The 19,047-nt window shown below is 35.3% G+C and overlaps 1 protein-coding gene across 2 annotated transcripts in view; it reads left to right on the top strand.

Moving 5' to 3' along the window:
- Window positions 1–19,047, top strand: part of LOC131846047 (kinesin-like protein KIF13B) — a 154,891-nt gene that overhangs the window by 69,924 nt on the left and 65,920 nt on the right. For both annotated transcript variants that reach the window (XM_059195263.1, XM_059195262.1), the window contains exon 3: window positions 259–422. In XM_059195263.1, coding sequence (XP_059051246.1) covers window positions 259–422 — 164 coding nt within the window. The remainder of the gene's footprint in view (window positions 1–258; window positions 423–19,047) is intronic.

Below are 19,047 nucleotides of genomic sequence, written 5' to 3'. Positions count from 1 at the left end.
ATTTAAGAATTATATAAATTTGATAATTTGGATACTTATATAAATTTCATTTGAAAAAAAAAAATCCAGTCGTAATAAATTTCGTAAGGATTAATTTTTTTTAAATTCTTCTTTAAATTGTAATTATAGAAGATGTCGACTTCGATAGTTAGCTATTTATATAAAACTTCTATTTATCGCTTGTGGTACAGTATAGTTAGAAGTAGGTATGATTTTGTCTATAACATATACATAACTAATTATGTTTATTTTTTACAGAAAACAACCAAAGACGTTCGCATTCGACCATTGTTTCTTCTCCCTGGAACCATCTGCACCAAACTTCGCCTCGCAAAAGACAGTCTTCGAATGTCTCGGCAGGGATATATTGGACAATGCCTTCGACGGATACAACGCGTGTATATTTGCATACGGACAGACAGGTTAGTGAATTTATAATGTTTAATGTGATACGCATTTCGATGCATTCAGACTAAAATTTCATATTCGCGTCAAGTTACGAAGGTTCCTTGCGCGCAGACGGTAAGAATGTTGTTGCACCTGTGTGCGACCTTGTTCTTTCAATTGTTTTTTTAAATGTTCGGTCATGCACCCACCTTTGCTAACGGTATGCGCTGGAGTGTCGCCACTGGAGAATAATAGGATGAGTATGAAGTCAGCTGTGTTACCCCATTACGGTGAATTTACAATGAATTAAGAAGGCCGACTTGACATAGCACATTGCTAGCAAATTGTAAAGCACCTCTCCCCACCTCCCAAAATAAATTAATTACATAGTCTTCAGAGGTGATCCATCTACATTTTAATATCTCGCTTTCGAAGTGTAGGTATGACAGTATCGTACCTATACTTTGAAATAGTAATAGGTTATCTATACTCTATATAGACACTCAATTATATCATAATATTTCATTAATAAGCAAGACGTAAAGTTTTATATCTATAACGAGGGTAGTTCCTCTACTTGGGATACCTCGTCATCAGAACCCATGTTGGGCATGGTGTAGTCAAGAAATAATAGTCTGAATTTAAAGTATAATTGTCTATTAACTCACTCCCGATAACAAAATAATAAATTTAACAACGATCAGCCAGATGCAAACGGATTAGTCAGGGAAACGCGGCAAGTTCGGTACAGAGTGAAGAACAACCTCTCGCGCTCGCCCCCAATTCAAAAGTGCCGTTTCGTAATTGCCGTTGAAACTGCTTTACCCTGTACCGACCTCACCCAAGCAAACCGCTTGACGTTTCCAACAACGATAATAGATGGCGCTATTCTAGTAGAAACTAATCAATTGAGCCTCTTTGTTGATTCTGCGACACGGCCATCTTGACATTTCACACGTCCTCGTGTGAAGCATCTGAAACAAGAATTCACGGAAAGTAAAACGTCCTTTGCTCGGCCTCCCTGACCGACATGTAATGATGATGAAAACAAAGTCACACAATTTTATTTTGATTCACACAGTCTCTCTAAATCTTATAAAGGGAATCTCAATATCGCAAATAATCACCACAGTTTGATAATTTCACATAAGGTTCATAATCATAATCAATATTCAGAAAAAATCGTGAAACATTCCAACCAAATCCAGTATGCAATGCTCTGTTAGGTACCAAGTCTCTGTAACACAATGCCTCCATCTGGCAATTCAACGGGACCTCCATCCGGTACCCCAACACAACACATTGCGATCACAACACAATCACATTGCCTCCATCCGGCAATTCAACGGGACCTCCATCCGGTACCCGATCACAACACAACACATTGCCTCCATCCGGTACCCGATCACAACACATCACATTGCCTCCATCCGGCAACTCAACGGGACCTCCATCCGGTACCCGATCACAACACACTACACCTACTTGGCACCCCAGCAGTTACTTACATCACCATGCCGACACTGGCCACCAACCTTAAGTAAACACTTAGGCTCGCAGCCACGAACAACATCGAAATGCACGCAATCCGAGTCACTTGCATACTGCATTTGCTTCTTCCCATTCCTCACATAAGGTCACCTTCATTGTCAGCCGGTCCTGTCTCGTCAGTCGGTCTTGTCTCGTCAGTTTTGCTACAGTCATGGTCAGAGTCAGTGTCAGAGTCCTTGTCGTCAAAATTATCACTATCAGGCATTTTTCGAAGACGGTCGTGCGCATACTTATACGTCCGATTCGAATTGAGAGCTTTGAGTACATACCGGTCTCCTTCCAGTAACTCTACAACTTTAAAAGGCCCTTTGTATTTAGGATCGAGCTTTGTCTGATTTCGTTCTTCATTTTGCAGCAGTACAAAGTCACCAATAGTAAATGGTTGTAATTTAGCTTTGGTAGAATCAAAACGTACCTTATCATAAGCTGAGCCGTTCTCCATATTCTCCACAGCCTGTGACCTTACCTGCTCGATATCGACTACGTGGTCGTCATCCAATACTGATAGGACATCTAAAGGCCTCGCAACCCTCCCAATGAGAAGTTCTAAGGGGCTGGCTTGTGTGACTCGATTCATCGTGCAGTTGAGAGCCAGCTGCACGTCAGGCAAAGCATCTTGCCACGAGCGACTACTTGTTTCTATTGCGGTAAGCATATTTTTCAATGTGCTCATGACGCGCTCCACCTGGCCGTTGGCCCTCGAACTACCTGTCGCTATTAGGTGAAGCTTAATGTTAACAGACTCGCAATAGTCCTTGAAGTCTTTGCTGGAGAAGCACCTACCTTGGTCGGCGATTACACGGTTGGGCGCACCAAATAGTGAAACACTAGATTTCAAAGCCCTAATACTACTAGCTGTGTCAATGTTTAGCGTATGGTGAAGTAATACGTACTTGGTGAAGGCATCTACAAGCACAAACACATACTCCTTCCTGTCATCCTTGCCGCTTAGTTTTCCCGTAGCGTCAATATGTACGGTGTGCCAAGGTATAGCTACCTTAGGAATGGGGTGCATTTTTGCCTGTACTTTGCCAGAATGTGACTTAGAAATTTTGCACGTAGCACAGCTGTCTACAAACTTTCGTACAAACCTCGTCATTTTGTCAAACCAGTAAAGTTCGTAAACCTTTTCTAAGGTTTTTTCCCATCCCAAATGCAGCAAGCCTTCGTGTACATTGTTTATAATAGACCACCGAAACGTCCTTGGAATTATTGGAAGGCACAGAGTCTTACCACGTCGTTGAATTTTACGATGCAAAACGCCTGATCGAAGCTCATAGGTCTTAGCTACATCAGGAGGAAGTTTTCCGTCCTTCAAGTCGGATAAGAGCTTCGAAAGCTCCCCATCTTTCTGTTGTTCTGCAATCAACCAGTTGTCGTTCAGTTCGGCTAAATTAATTTGTTTACAGCTTACCTTCTCGAAAGGAGCGCTCTCTCCGTCATCTGGTAATGGATTCCTTGAAAAGAAATCTGCATGAGACATTCGCTTACCACTACGATGAACAACGTCGAAGTCAAAGGCTTGCAAGAAGGCCCACCATCTGTGAACACGTGGCGTTAGGTCTGTTTTCTTACGAGTCGACTGCAACGAACTGCAATCTGTGACCACGTCAAATTTGCGACCATGCAGATAATGTCGGAAATGCTTAACTGCGTTGACTACAGCGAGGGTCTCCAATTCGTATGAGTGATACTTAGACTCTGCAGCTGTTGTGCGCTTACTAAAATAAGCAACAGCATGTGTCTTACCTTCTTTTAACTGGACAAGAACGGCTCCATATCCAATCGCACTCGCATCCGTATGCAACTCTGTCTTTAGTACTGGATCATAAATTGATAACACTGGCTGACTAGTTAGAATAGAAATTACCTGTTGTCTTATGGTCTCATACTCGGGTTTCCATTCGATCCGGCCATTACCGGAGGTCAAAGTATACAGCGGGGCCATAACTTGAGAAAACTTTGCTATGAACTGACGAAAGTATGAGGCTAAACCAATAAATTGGCGCAATTGCGTCACCGTCTGGGGTGGTGGTAATAAAGTCAAACAACTCACCTTGCGAGGATTAGGTCGTATCTGCCCTTGACTGACTTCAAATCCGAGGTACTCCACTTTCTGTTTTAGGAAGGCACATTTCTTATGATTAAGCGAGAATCCCTTATCTGAAAGGACCCCAAGAACTATCTGAAGTCGCTCAAGAGCCTCGGCAACGTTTTCTGCGACAATGAGCACATCGTCCATGTAGACTACAACATAAGTATTCACCAAATCCCCAAGCGCATGAATGAGAGCTCGCTGGAACACCGAGGGAGCGTTTCGAAGTCCGAACGGCATGGTCAAATATTCAAATTGCCCGTCGGGCGTCACAAAAGCTGTTCGTTCTATAGATTCATTTGAAATGCGGATTTGGTGAAATCCTGACGCCAAGTCTAAAATGGTGAAGAAATGGCCTCCACGCAACCTGGCTATTTGGTCAGAGATAAGCGGTAATGGGAATCGATCAGGTACCGTATTGTCATTCAGTTCGCGGTAGTCCACACACATTCTATCCGTGCCATCCTTCTTTTTAACGAGAAGAATAGGACTCGCAAACGGTGATGAACTACAGCGAATTATATTGGCCTTAAGCAATTCATCGATTTTGCTACGTACAACCTGTCGTTCCTCGGGGCTCAACCTATAGGGACGTCGATTAACAGTCTTATGGGAGTCTATAAGGCGAATTTGCATGGGTTCAGTATCTGCAGGAGATGTAGGTACACCGGAAATAAAACAATTTTTGAAAGATAGCAAAATATCCAATAATTCAGATTTTCTTTCAAGAGGAACGTCAGTGTCTATCGTGTCAAAGTCTTTATAGTCAACTACCAGGTCACATGTCTGAACTGTCCGTATTTTCTCAAATCGTATCTTATCTGATGATATATGAACTATTAGACCAATTGATAATACCTCACGTCCAATCATAATTCCATATCGCAAACAAATGTCAGGTAAAACGTGTAAAAGAATTTCAAAAATAATTCCGTCAATCTCAACAGTAGTCAAAATTTGTACAGTCGACCTAATAGAAGTCTGTCCAATACCAGTCAATGTCACATTTTCATAAATTCGTTTACCACTAAATTTACAGGACATAGATTCTTTAACAAGCGAACACTCAGCACCAGAGTCATAATAAAAATAAAATTGCTCACCAGAATGCCATAAGGATCCAGTAGGTGCCTCCACAAGACACACATCAACTCGCTTCTCCTTGGCGGGATCAACCGTGGTGCTCCTCTTAGGACAGTTGGAGGCGTAGTGTCCTTGTTCGCGACAATTGAAGCAGGTGATCCAATCGGCTCTCCCTGGTGTCTGGTTACTTCTGCCGCTGCTAGACGCCGTCGTCCTCGATTGCTCTTCATGTGCCTTTGGGTCTCTTCTCGAGCGACATTGCGCCAATCTGTGTCCTGGTTTCCCACAGTTGAAACACTTGGGCACAGCGTTGGGCCAATTCGGTCGGTTCCTTTTCGCGTCAGGACCTTCACGTTCATCACCACCAGATGGGGCGCTCCTCTTCAGAAACGAAACAGCCTTCAGTTCTCGGTGTAGATCGTTGCGGATTTTGATGTCGGTAGTAAAAGACAATCGCTGGACCCGCGTATCATTCTTCGCGATATGAGCCAGCACCGTCGCGATAGCAATCTGCTCCATCGTGAGGCCGTTCCATTTCGACATGATGGTTGTCATGAGGGTAGCTGCATATGCAGCCAAACACTCGTTCTCCTTAGGTTTGTTTCCATGTAGATTGATTAGAAAAGAAGCAGTAGTCTCAGGACAATCATACCTGGCTATAAACAGTTCCTTGAAATCGTTCCATTTCATCCCAGGGTAAGATATGGACGACAACCATGATGAGGCTTCTCCCTTGAGTGCGCGGCTCAAGGCAATCATTAATGACGCACCTTGACTACTCGGATCGGACACACACATGTCTGTTGTTGCCAGCCAAGCACGCGGTTCAACATTCCGTTTTTCAGGGTCAAAATCCGGTAGGCGAACATCTACAGTTGCAGAAGGAGTTTTCATGGCCTGCACGATAGCCATAAAGTTTCTGTTTTGCTGCTCTAACAGAAAACGCCATTTTTCCGTCTCTGTGTTACCTTCAAGCACGTGCGCACTGTCTTTGCACTTTTCTTGGTTAGCACTGTCACTTTCACCACGTGGGGCGTTTGAGTTGCATCCCACTTCTGATAACGAGGGTAGTTCCTCTACTTGGGATACCTCGTCATCAGAACCCATGTTGGGCATGGTGTAGTCAAGAAATAATAGTCTGAATTTAAAGTATAATTGTCTATTAACTCACTCCCGATAACAAAATAATAAATTTAACAACGATCAGCCAGATGCAAACGGATTAGTCAGGGAAACGCGGCAAGTTCGGTACAGAGTGAAGAACAACCTCTCGCGCTCGCCCCCAATTCAAAAGTGCCGTTTCGTAATTGCCGTTGAAACTGCTTTACCCTGTACCGACCTCACCCAAGCAAACCGCTTGACGTTTCCAACAACGATAATAGATGGCGCTATTCTAGTAGAAACTAATCAATTGAGCCTCTTTGTTGATTCTGCGACATCTATATTTTGTTATGAACACATTCCATTAATCATTCAAATATCTCGGAACCAAATTTGTTATGGTCCAGAAAATATAGTGTACAATAACAAAATCCTTACGAAAACGAAATCCGTAATACAACGTTTGAAACTGTATATTTTGTCGTTATTATTATACTTACGAATTGAATTTTACTACCCGGCTTAAGCATTTCTCTGGGTTTTTATGTGAAATCAATAGTTCTAGATGAATTCTGACATAGCACTGAAAAAGGAGATTTATCGGCTCAAAGTTATATTACATATTCGCCAACTGAAACAGATGTTGCGAATAGTTTTTTAAGGGACTAGACATCCTTTGCATCACGTTTTATGTGGTCTTTGCTTAAATCTCACTCAAGTTTTCCGCCAACTGAAATAAATATTTGACTGCAAATTATTTTATTTAAAATAAAACCGGTTAGAATATATGAATTACTGTAAAGCTTTTTGACAATATATCCAAATGGTACTAAGTGTTCCGATTTTTTTTGGTAATAAATGCCCTTTTTAGTCAAGATATACCTACTCATATCTTGAATTAAAAATGAAGGTATTTGCCATGTTTTGAAGAATTGAATAAGAAATAATTTTTCACTATTAAATTATTTCAGTTATTCTTCCAATATTTTCTATAATGAAAGTTGGAAATTGTATATTTGTATTATTTCAAATTCATTTCAAATGGAAATAATTTAATGGCTATCACTTTTATCCATTAAAAGAATGTCAAGTGCTCATCATTTATTCATTATAATTTAAGAGCATGATCTTGTCGGTGCTCTCGCTTATTCATTACGCGTTTTAGAGATACTTTTTAAAATAAAGTACACGACTTTATATGTACCTATATACATCATCTGTCTTATATAACTGTTTCTTTCGTCTTCCACTCTTTCCTTCTATATTTTCTCCAATAATGATTGGTCATGCATGCTTTGCTATATACTAGCTGTTACAACTTTGCACGTAAGTCATATCTCTATTATATCATCGATACACTGTCAGAGTCGTCAGCGTCGTTAGTCTTATTCATCTCTTAGTCTCACTTTTTTCAGCTGCTAAGCGTCTTGCTTTGTATGCGGTTTTAGTTATAGAGTGAGCTAAGATAGCAGAATTACAGGATAAGATATATGCGTTTTTCATCTCCGGCGTCTTATGACGGTTACCACTTAACGGCGGGCCTTAAGCTTATTTGCCAATACAATTATTGTACACAATAAAAAGAAAAAAGAAACAAACAAATAAAAGGCCCCTCTGTGCCTTCTCTATTCACCAACGGAAAGTGACACAACTCTGCTAAATCCTGAAATGTTAATTCTCGCACCGGGAGCAATGTCCTGACAATGGGTAGACAATGCCAGATAAAAGCTAGAATTGCCAAGGGAATTGTACCGACCAAGATTATTGACTTTATATTTTCTTGCTTTAGAAAGCCATTTTCCTTTGTTGCTCTGTGCTAATATTTTCTTGATTGTAAGATATCATTTATTTTCTGGTGATAAGTAAAATACAAACAACATTAATTTAAAACAGCTGATTTCTATCCATTCAAATGTAACGAATTTTTACGAATTGTCTCAGTAATGTATGTAATAGTTGTGTGTGTATATATAATGCTATATTATTCTTGGCCATGCTTTTGCTTATCTTCCTCCATTACTTTGATTTACTATCAATGTATTCTTGTTGTCAAGTATAAGGCCATTGAACTAGTCTGAAGTGCAAGATTTTTTGGCGTATATATTTGGTTGTTTGATGACAGACAGCTTATCATAAGAATTGTAGTCTATTTGGATTTAAGTAAAGGTTTCTAATTCTTAGGTATGTTATTATTTAAAGTTCACTCCGTTCATATCGTGTGAGAAATATTGCAGCGTCGCCAAGAATATTTGTTTTTCCATGTTAAACACCAACTTCTTTTTTTTTTTTAATGTACACATATCTTTCGCTGCAACAACTACTGCGAATTTCTGGTAATGTCAGGCTGACTAACAATTTTTAATAAAATGCTGCATGAACTTAATGTATGCTGGTATACTTTGATACTTTGAATATAATTGATTGAAACAATTATAATTTTTATTCGTTAACGTAATTAGATTTAATATATAATATTTGCAATATTTAAGTAGCTATTATCAGCACGCAATTTATTACCATCCATAACGACCCGTTTCCTTGGACTGTTATATTCATAACAAACGTTCCACTGCAGGGTATGGGTCACTCCTTTAAGAGGATATTAGTCTGCTATTTATTGGTATACTTATGTACAAATGGTCAATAAAGGTTGCTTCTTCAAAATTATCTTCTCTAAGTTACAAAACTATTTACCAATTATATGATCTTCCATCAGTCATTATCAGTTTATATTCAGGTCCATTGTTCTCAGTGTTATTCGTTTGTGGTTTTATTATCTCGTTTCATGGCTTCCAATGATGTGGTTTAATGTTACAAATTGCATGCTCTTAAGAGGTTCAGACGATAAAGCGGTTTGAATCAAGAATGTATAGTTTTGCTGATCATAAAGTTTCATGTTCGAATTGCTCGATAGTCAGGAAGCACCTACATAAATAATTTTTTTAAGTAGACATATTTATTTCTGTAAATGAGTTCAAAATTTTAATATATATATTTTGGGTATTAAAATATGTTATTTGGTATATAAACTGAAAGAAAAAAAACGCAGACAACTTATAGGCTGTTACGGAACATGCTATTAGTAGATAGATTAAAATTAAGTTTGATTAGAGAGTAGATAATTGAAATTAAGTTGTCTTTTCTGTTTTATTATCCTTACTTAGCTTACTACTTACTTGTTGCATTACATGGGGATTCTAGTAATGAAAGAACTACATTACAAAATTATTTCTAGCTATTTAAAAAAACAAAATACACTAAAACATATTTAAAAATGAAGCCAAAAATAACTAAGCAACGATGTGTCATTACAGTTGTTCAATTTACTATATGTATAATAATTTAAATACAGCTTAGTGCTTTGAACTGTGGATATGCAAATAAGAAATTCGCAAATAAATTCGCGTCTATTTCGCTGACTAGTTGGTGCTAGGAAGAACGCTATTTGATCTATAGTAAAACCATATCTGAATAATAGGTATACGGCATGTTTGTCTAAGTCGCTTACGTTCACAGATCAGATTGCAGTCTAGTCTAGCTTTTAGTTGACAGGCGTAACATATTGTCTTAATCTAAAACTGACAAACATAGCATAGACAAATTTATACCAGGAGTCTAATCACGATATCATTCTGCATCATTTTAGTTAGAAACTATTTACGGTCTATTTTTTTCTGTTTTAATAGGTCGCAGTTGGTTTTTATAGTTATGCACAAGTAGAGGCTCATACGGTGGAGTGCAGAAGGCAATCCAAACAGATCGAAGGAATTATGAAGCAGGTGATAATCAACTCCTACCTGACAGATATGCCTCTAGTTTGAAGTCACCGCTAGGGGTTTAAACTTTGGCTTAGGTAGACATAATTTCAGACCCCGTTGCAAGGGGGATAAGGGATGGATCTCTCTGGAAATATTACAGAATTTTTAAATTCTCATTGGTATTTCCTGAAGCGTGGGCGATTAAGCGGTGCTCTGAATAGTGGAGGTGGGTCTTAGTACGCTTTTAATTTAAAGCCAGAAATAGAATTTTCTTATAAAAATAAAAATGTATTTAATCTCAGGTCAGTTTAAAGCTATACGTAAGGGAGTGTACCTGCATGTAATTTTTATATGAACTCTCATTTTCATAATTCATATCCTGCATGGGTCACATGGCCCCCATGGGCTCCATTTCATGTGACCTACTTTATGTCAGGAGAATCTTGATAATATATATATCTTTGCGTCTGCCAGATCCTTTACAAGCCTGGCAAATAGGGAAAATTTGATCGTACAAAAAGTATGCGTGTATCTTAATCTTAATAATTTATAATCGCGATACTTTGTAATTATGGGTGTCTTTTACTCTTTCACGCAAAAACTACTGAACGGATTTTGATGTAACTTTACAGTGATATAGCTTATATATAGTAATAACATATAGGCTATATTTTATATTGAAATTTAACGCGGGTGAAACCGCGGGCTACTCTACTTACATTTATATGAATAAAAACACTTATGTAAATATCATTTTAAAACGTATGAGTTTGTTTTTCTGAGGTTTATTATTGTCAGGATATAACAGATATTTATATAACAGAAAAGTTTTACAGAAAAGCAGGATTTCGATTATAAAACAAAATGATCATCAATCTATAAATTATTGATTATCATTTTGTAATATTATTATTAAAAATCTTATAATGATTTAGCGTTACATGCTACGGTTCAATAATTTGTACGATACAAAACAAAACTTACTGTGTTGTTCGTTCTATATTGAGAAGATAAGGAGATCCATCATTTTTTTCATTAGTACATCTGCTCCTGTGCGTGCTGAACTTTAGAACATTACATATTACTAAATTTTAGAATATAATATATTTATTTTATTTCCATTACCATATAAACCTCGTAATTTAAATATAAACTTTGTGTAAGTTACTTATATACTTAAAGGCTTCTGGAATGGGGCACATCATTCGTCTCACGTTTCTAAACGGCGAAACATCGGATTACGTTTGATACCTTGTGATCTCGCAAACGATGGCCCCACACCGCTCGGGGGACTTTTACTGTTTTAACAGGCTATCGTGCTATAAATTCAGCCATTCACTGCTATTTTAACCATTCATAAATTTATTTCATAACATCGTTTCATTCCGTTAATGATGTTTCATTAATAGTTTGATTTGATGAATGAAATCTTTATTAATGTATTCTTATATATTTTATCCTCGCAATTTCTTCTATGGAATAATTTATAATAGAAATTTAATTAATCGCAGACAAAGAAGAAAATCGTCTGGCATTTTCTTGTACTTGGTATTACTACTATTTTGTTCGCTTGAATAATTAATATGTAATATTAACAATACTATTATTAATGTAGTTGTTGCCGGGGTTTACTTTTTCTATATTATTATTTTCAAAGTTTGTGTCTGTATTCTGAACAAGACTTAAGATTTTACACATAGTACCGTAATAAGATTTTTTTAATTACAGATTGTTCTAAATATACAATACACTAAACAAATATTAATAGTCCAAAAGATCGGTCTGCCTCGATTTGAATCTGCATTACAAAAATATTGTTAATTGTATTTTTTGGTATTTAATAAATCTTTCTCATATTTTAATATAACCCAATGTATAAAAAAAATATTAATAAAATTGAATTTAAACTCCTGTCGAGACTAAGAATGTAAAAGCTACGAATTTAAATTAAAAAAGGAATACATTAATATTGTGAGTAAATGTATTAAACACCATTTTGCTTACAGAAACATATAAATAATTATATCTTTAACTGAGAATACATCTAATAAAACAGTATATGTATACTTAGTACATGCATATGCATATGCTTATTATTATAAATAAGTACGCGATATCTTACAAGACAAATACATAATTCAGGACCTTCACCTTTATTGCGTATGGGCTGAAAGCGACAATTTATATTGCCGTCGTTTCAGAATTTTCGGAACAATGCATTTATTTCCCCTCTTCCTTATTGTTGTGGTATAATTGAGTTGAAATTGCCTTGTATTATGTTGGCTCCCAGAAAAAAATATTCTCAAACTTTCCTGGACCTTTGAAAGTAATATAAATGTGACACATTAATGTATAGTCCTGTACAAAAGTTTGGCCCGAATAGTATTGCAGACTTATAACTGCGAAACCATTGGTCAATATAATTACTATGGCGTGTCTTATTTGCATAGACTGGCACTGGGTCTTTATATTAGATTTGCATATCCACGATGACCAGGCGGCTTAGTATGCATTTTATTTTAAGTTTTTTTATCTTGCACTACTGTACCTACTATGTTTTGTTTTGATAGTTGATGCTTACGGTATGATCTGCATAAATTAATGGATGAATAAACATTCCGTTATACCTCCACAAATGTACTTATAAAATTATAGTTTGTAATAGCAGGATGAACGGTATTTTTACTTTTCCGTTATACGAATACACGTAATATTACTAAAAATGAATCAAATTGTCGTTTAATCCAAAATGAGATGACATCTGTCTATTTTTTTTGTATTGATTGTTTACACGGGTAAATGACTGACCCGATTTTAATTAAATTTTATGTGTAGATACATTGGTCACGTGGCTTTTAGACTATCTCGTATCCCAAAAAGTAATCTATAAAAGAAGAAATCGGGATTAAGCAAGAGGAGTGAAAGTTTGTATAAAAAATATACGAAGTGACAAGAAATAGTTCGAGCTATTTTATATTATAATATTTATTTTGCACTTATATTTATCATTGCATTTTCTTGATAAAATTCTGTCGTGTTTGTTGATAAGAATACAATTAAATTCGCTTCAAAGTATTAACACAGAAATATTAAATAATATATTCGTACTGAATATTGAATGGAATTAATTAGTTTTGGCGTTTGCCAATGGCTTGTTTTTATATTATTCTTCGTGTACACTATAAATAATGCTATTATTGTTTCTCGTGCTCTTCCTGTATTCTTGGATAGATTGCCTGTTCAGAAAAAAACAAACGGGTAAACAAATAATAGTCATAAACAACACACTATAATTCCATAGCTGTTGTCTATGCTTTTTAGTGCTTTGATCTAGATAGTGACGATCTGTTATTTGATCTTGGTATTATGCTGTTAATATAGGTCGTGAATTGTCTTAGATTCGAAACGCCTATATTTTCCTGACAGAAATAATATATACATATATCTTACACATGTTTTAATAATAATTTAAATAATGTATTATCAATATTTTAGTTAGAGTGCCTTGGTGATCTACTACCATATTTAGAACACAAAAGTCGGTGGGAAGTGAGGTTCGAATCCCAAAGATAAACAACTTTGTCCATTCTATTTTAATATCAGTTACAAAATGTATGTTTCTGATATTATGACGATAATTTGATGCTACACATTGTTTTCTAAATTGTCAATTTAATTATACTATAAATTGTTTCCCAATCATCATCTGCTTCTTCTTTATCCCATTTATTTGGGGTCTGCGATATGTTTTTCTCTTCCATTCGTCTTTGTTCGCAGTCATCTCGTTATTTACTCTTTTTCTTACTATATCATCTTTCAGACAGTCCATCCATCTCTTTTTCGGTCTTCCTCTGCCCTTATAACCATCCAAAATCTTTCCCAATTTATGTTTTTTATTATCATATCGCATAACGGTTATATGACGGAAATTTAAAGTACGAGTTTTACCTTTGGCGTTTTTAGTATTGTGTATAACTTTCAAAAACATAATAAGGGATATAGTAAAGAACTTAGGTTTAGCGAACGACATTCTTACTTTATTTAATCAACGGTACTGACATAGTTTGGGTGTTTACCAATTTACAAAGTTGTACAATATCAGAAGGGAAAGGTCAAAAGGATTTGCTTTGGTCCCAATGTTTAGGGTCGTGGTACTTATTACCATAATAGTGCCAATTCTAATTCGGTACCGCAATTTCACTTGTCTTAACATAAATTGATTAGATTTCGTAAATGCACGAAACACATGTCGCTAATTATTCCACAGGTTTGTTCTTTATTGAACCTAAATGTTATCGCCTTTTTAATAAATGAAATACATATGTAAATAATATTGTGACTAAATTGAAGCATTTAAGTGAGACGAATTAGCCGTGGGCGGATCTGTTGGGAATCGGGTGTTTTCATCATAATAGATAATATTGGAAAAATACATAATGTTGGAATTAGTAGAGAAGGGGCTTTCTTAATTAATAATAACGGGCTAGTGTGTCCGCCTGTACTAATGGACACTGTCAGTTAGGATTAGTTTGAAGTTAACGCAACAATGTGCTAAGTGACGTAGCCCATTGTAGGGAACTTACCAGGAATTACAGAACCGCATGGAGGTCGATTTAAAATGGTACATTAGTGGCAACGGGGCCGTTACAAACAATCCTCTCTCTCCCAGTATAGAAGAATACGTAACGATTATTTTGTCGATATCTATTAAAATTAAATCAGACAGCCAAGTTATTAACCCGACAATATCTTCACGTGCCAATTAGTCAGGCCCTTACGGACCATCCCTAAAGTGTGCCACATCGTACCGTCCTTAGATGCTTTAGTAATAAAGTTGTTTCTTTGAAGTATTTTATGCTTATTTCACTCTTAAAGTAAAGCACATCTAAGATAAACAGCTCAGTTGATGGTCTAAACTCGTCCAAGTCGATCGTAAAATTGACAGCATTTAATGGCCGTCCATTTACGCTTTCAGGCTCATCCATTTTGAATGTTCGGTATAAAATCGTAAATAAAATATTTAAACTGGTGAGGTATAAAGTTTTTACATAATGATTTTACTTCAGATATTTTGTAAAGTTTTTAATTCATGGTACAGAATGGACTGTAGGAAAGGCTTTGCGTGATTTGCGTGTTTATAGACGCTGGTTAACACTTGCATCGGGTGGACTGTTTCCTTGTTTGTTATTATTACATACGAGCTATTCCCACGACTTTATACAAACTTTCATTCCCTATTTTACACCCTACTTCATTATTTTTTTTATATAAGTTATATCATACATCCGTCCTCGTGATACAAACTATCGTCAAGTCATATATCCTTAAAATTCGTTCAGCCGTGAAAAGGTAACAAGTCAGATAGTCAGACACACTTTCAAACCACCAAATGAACTGGAAACGTATTAGATTATAAATTCACGTTTTAGATACTTAAAGTTTCCACGGTCTGTAATGTAAGACACTACGAAGTCTTATTAGACATTCTCTACACGTTTGTGTAGAGAATGTTAGTAGTTTTACTAACTACAGCTACACTGAACGTTCTAAGATAATGTTAGTTTCAAAATTAAACTAGCACTGAATTACCCTTAGTGAAATCACTGAATAAACTTGTAGAAATCTTCGACTAACGTGAACGTAACAGTTCATTTATCAGTCTTAGATACGCCATAAGACTTAATGAGAACCTATTTTTTAAACTACTACATTTATCCCTTTTTTCTATCCGCGTCTTTGTTACTAACAGATAACTTAAAACCTGGTGATTCTCGTCTATAAATGTACAACCCCTATAAATTTGATTAAGATCTAATCAGTAATTTTTGAGTAATCCTTAATAATGGGATTGAAGTAAATTTTTCCTGGCTTGGAGTATTGAATCAATCTCTCACAGAAGTTCACAATTAACACCATTTGACAACATTTTTCTTTCTGTTAACCGTCACTCCTAAAAGTATATATTATGGTGTCTTTTTACTAAATTTCCGAAGCAGAAGAGCATTATATAATATTTTAGATCTGTGTATATTGTTATGAACACGTAAAATAGTAGTTACATATATACATTTATATATATATATATATATATGGCACACCCACACAACACATTTATAAAGTGTTGTCATAAAGTGCTATAAGTATTATAATCTAGATGTACTTAGTGAATAAATCCATTGTAGATAAGAAAGTCGATCTTCTTGGCACAATGGTAGACATTATGCGTAATTGTGCAATTAAAGGCCAATCAGAAACCATTTTAGACAGATGGTGCTAATACTTATTTTGATTAGAGTTTCCTCAGATCGCAGAAACTCATTACAGACGACGTAATACCACCCACATTAAATTACCACATATTCATGATGGAATATATCAGAGTGGAACAATCCCCCAACTTCGTATCTATACGAGTAACTACAGTATAACTCAATTTGCATTATCAACTTGTATTCAAATATTTGTGATATCACTGCCTGCCTCCCGCAAATAGCGACCTTTGAACTGTACACATTTACATTTATTTAAATACTAGCTGTTGCCTAAGATTTCGTCTGATTAGAATTAATACTTGGATTATTAAATTTTTCACTAAGTTTTAGAATTACTATAGAAATGATTGATTCGCCATACAGTAAGTATCTCCGTACCACCTCAGGTCGACGAATAAATTTCTGGTACCTTGGGCAGTTTTACATATTTATTGTATGTAATTGGAATGCGAAACAGGCTGAAGGCTCACCCGATGGTAACTATTAGCACAGGCGGATATCAATCCGGGATGCAGAAAAATATACGATTAAAAAATAGAATAGAATAATCTTTATAACTAATTATATATATATCACAACACAACAATGATGAATCTCACAGCAGCATATAAATTATTATAACATATAAATAGAATAAGTATAATTAGTAAATCACGGGATCTTATATAACGGCCATGATCACGGGTAAACTGACAGTTTACAGTTATGACTGCGTCAAACTTAAAAAAATATATAATTAGAAATAACTTAATGCATTAAAATACATATAACAAAATAATAATAACATAGCAAGCAAACAAATTTCAGAATGATATAACAGACTTATACTCGCATATGTAGATAATATATATATATAGGTCTATACTTTAGGAGTTTTCCTTCTAAATGTAATTTATGTGTACTATGCCAATATATATTCTTGTTCGCGACTATATTAATCTTGGATCTAATTAACGGCGCTACGCTTCATCAGACAATTTCCGACGCTTCATTTCAGATAGTCCAATTAACGCAGTCAAATGGCAAAAACGAAACCTTTATAAGTTTATCACGTAGCTCTGTCAGTTTGTGTGACATAGTATCATAACCATTGTGCTATTATTAAATTTTGTATAATTGGAATAGCAAAATCTTTATAGTAAGTGGGTAAAACACCACCTGTAGTATGTAGGTACATGAACAGTACTATAGATATCTCAAAATATATTAGGATGGTCGTGGTAATTCATGAGGCAGTGCATTTTTGACTACTAAGGTATTATGTTATGCTTTCTAAATTGTCTAGCATGGCTTTTGTACTGAGTTGTTATCTATTTCTATCAGTTGTCTAGGACACATAGCACAAGTTTATTATATTTATAACACTTTATTGCTTTAAAGTGTTATAAATTAATAAATATATTTTATAAAATAATAAATTTATAAACTTGTGAACTTGTGTGTTGTGTAAACCAATATTCAATGGATAAACAAAAGTAAAACATTAAAAATAAAAGTAAGTACTAAGGTTTATGGGCGGTTTTATTGATAAAGCAATCTCTTCCAGATAATCATTGGAAAGAGAGTATTTACATAAAAAAATAAAGTAGGTGGCGAATATATTACAGTGAGTCGAAATAAATTAAGAAAATAAAATAATTCTATATAGTATTGTCATACATACACTTATGTAAATGAAACAGATATCAGCTAACGTACACGAAACTGTGTTTAACTGCTTAGACGTTTCAATTGTTTAGGCTTATTAATATGTAGGTATGTATTATTAAGTTAAAGAAAAAAGAAATACGCCAATTTAGTTAAAGAACATACAGTAGAAATAACTACAAAAGAACCCTTCACAATTTAAATGGTGATCGTCCCCTAATTTTTTAACAGGCAGAAAATAATTTAATAACACCTTACTGAATCATATATTCAATCAGGTGTTATTTTGGATCTTCAGTTCACGGACTATCAAATTAGAATTAATTTGTTCATTCATTGACTACTAGCAGAATGAAGTTAGTAGGACTACAATATTTGATCAAGAAGATTTCACATTACCAGTAGACATTCCGTGTTTTTCATTATCAATATCTCTTTATTTTGTTATTCATTCGCGTAGCCATATTTGCTACACGTGTTTCGGTTTTAAACTAGGCGTCAGGCTATTGATGGATTTAATATTCTTTTGTTTTATGAAATTTGAACCTCAAACAAGCTTACTGTCCACCTGATGTTAAGCGGTGGCTGTCGTCTACGTTTGTATATTTTTGTAGCTTAGTCTTGACTGTTTGACTTGACTTGGATTATTGCTTTATCTTTTCTTTCAAAAGATGCAGGAGTCGCAAGTAACGTGTAGTTACTAAGAAAAGTGGAGCTTCTACTGCTGGGAGAAGGTAGTTTTCTATATTAGAACTTGCGATAATTGGAAAATCATGTTTGTTTCAATCGAATAACAAAACATATTTTCGTGTCATAGTAATATTTAGAAATTATTTTCATTAATTGGAACATAGTAACTGCGTCGCTATGGATAAATAATACATCTTCGCTCATCTACCTTCTAAATTATGAGCGTGTCCAGTTTAATTAACGATTTCCGGCTGTTTGGATTAATCGTGCGATTAATTTAAGTAATTGATTTAACGTACTATAAAATATTAATGCCATTCAATAATGTTTTCATCATTGCTTCTATGTATCTAAATTTATACAAATCTTCATGTTATTATTTTTATTGACAAAATGTCTTTAATATTCTAAGAACTAAAAGTAGTATAAAGAAATAGTTTTACTTCAAAGTTTTATATTTACA

The sequence above is a fragment of the Achroia grisella genome, unplaced genomic scaffold (assembly GCF_030625045.1).
Source record: "Achroia grisella isolate CSIRO2021 unplaced genomic scaffold, CSIRO_AGI_Agris_v1 utg487, whole genome shotgun sequence".
NCBI lineage: Eukaryota > Metazoa > Arthropoda > Insecta > Lepidoptera > Pyralidae > Achroia > Achroia grisella.
This window is presented reverse-complemented; position numbering and strand designations above follow the sequence as displayed.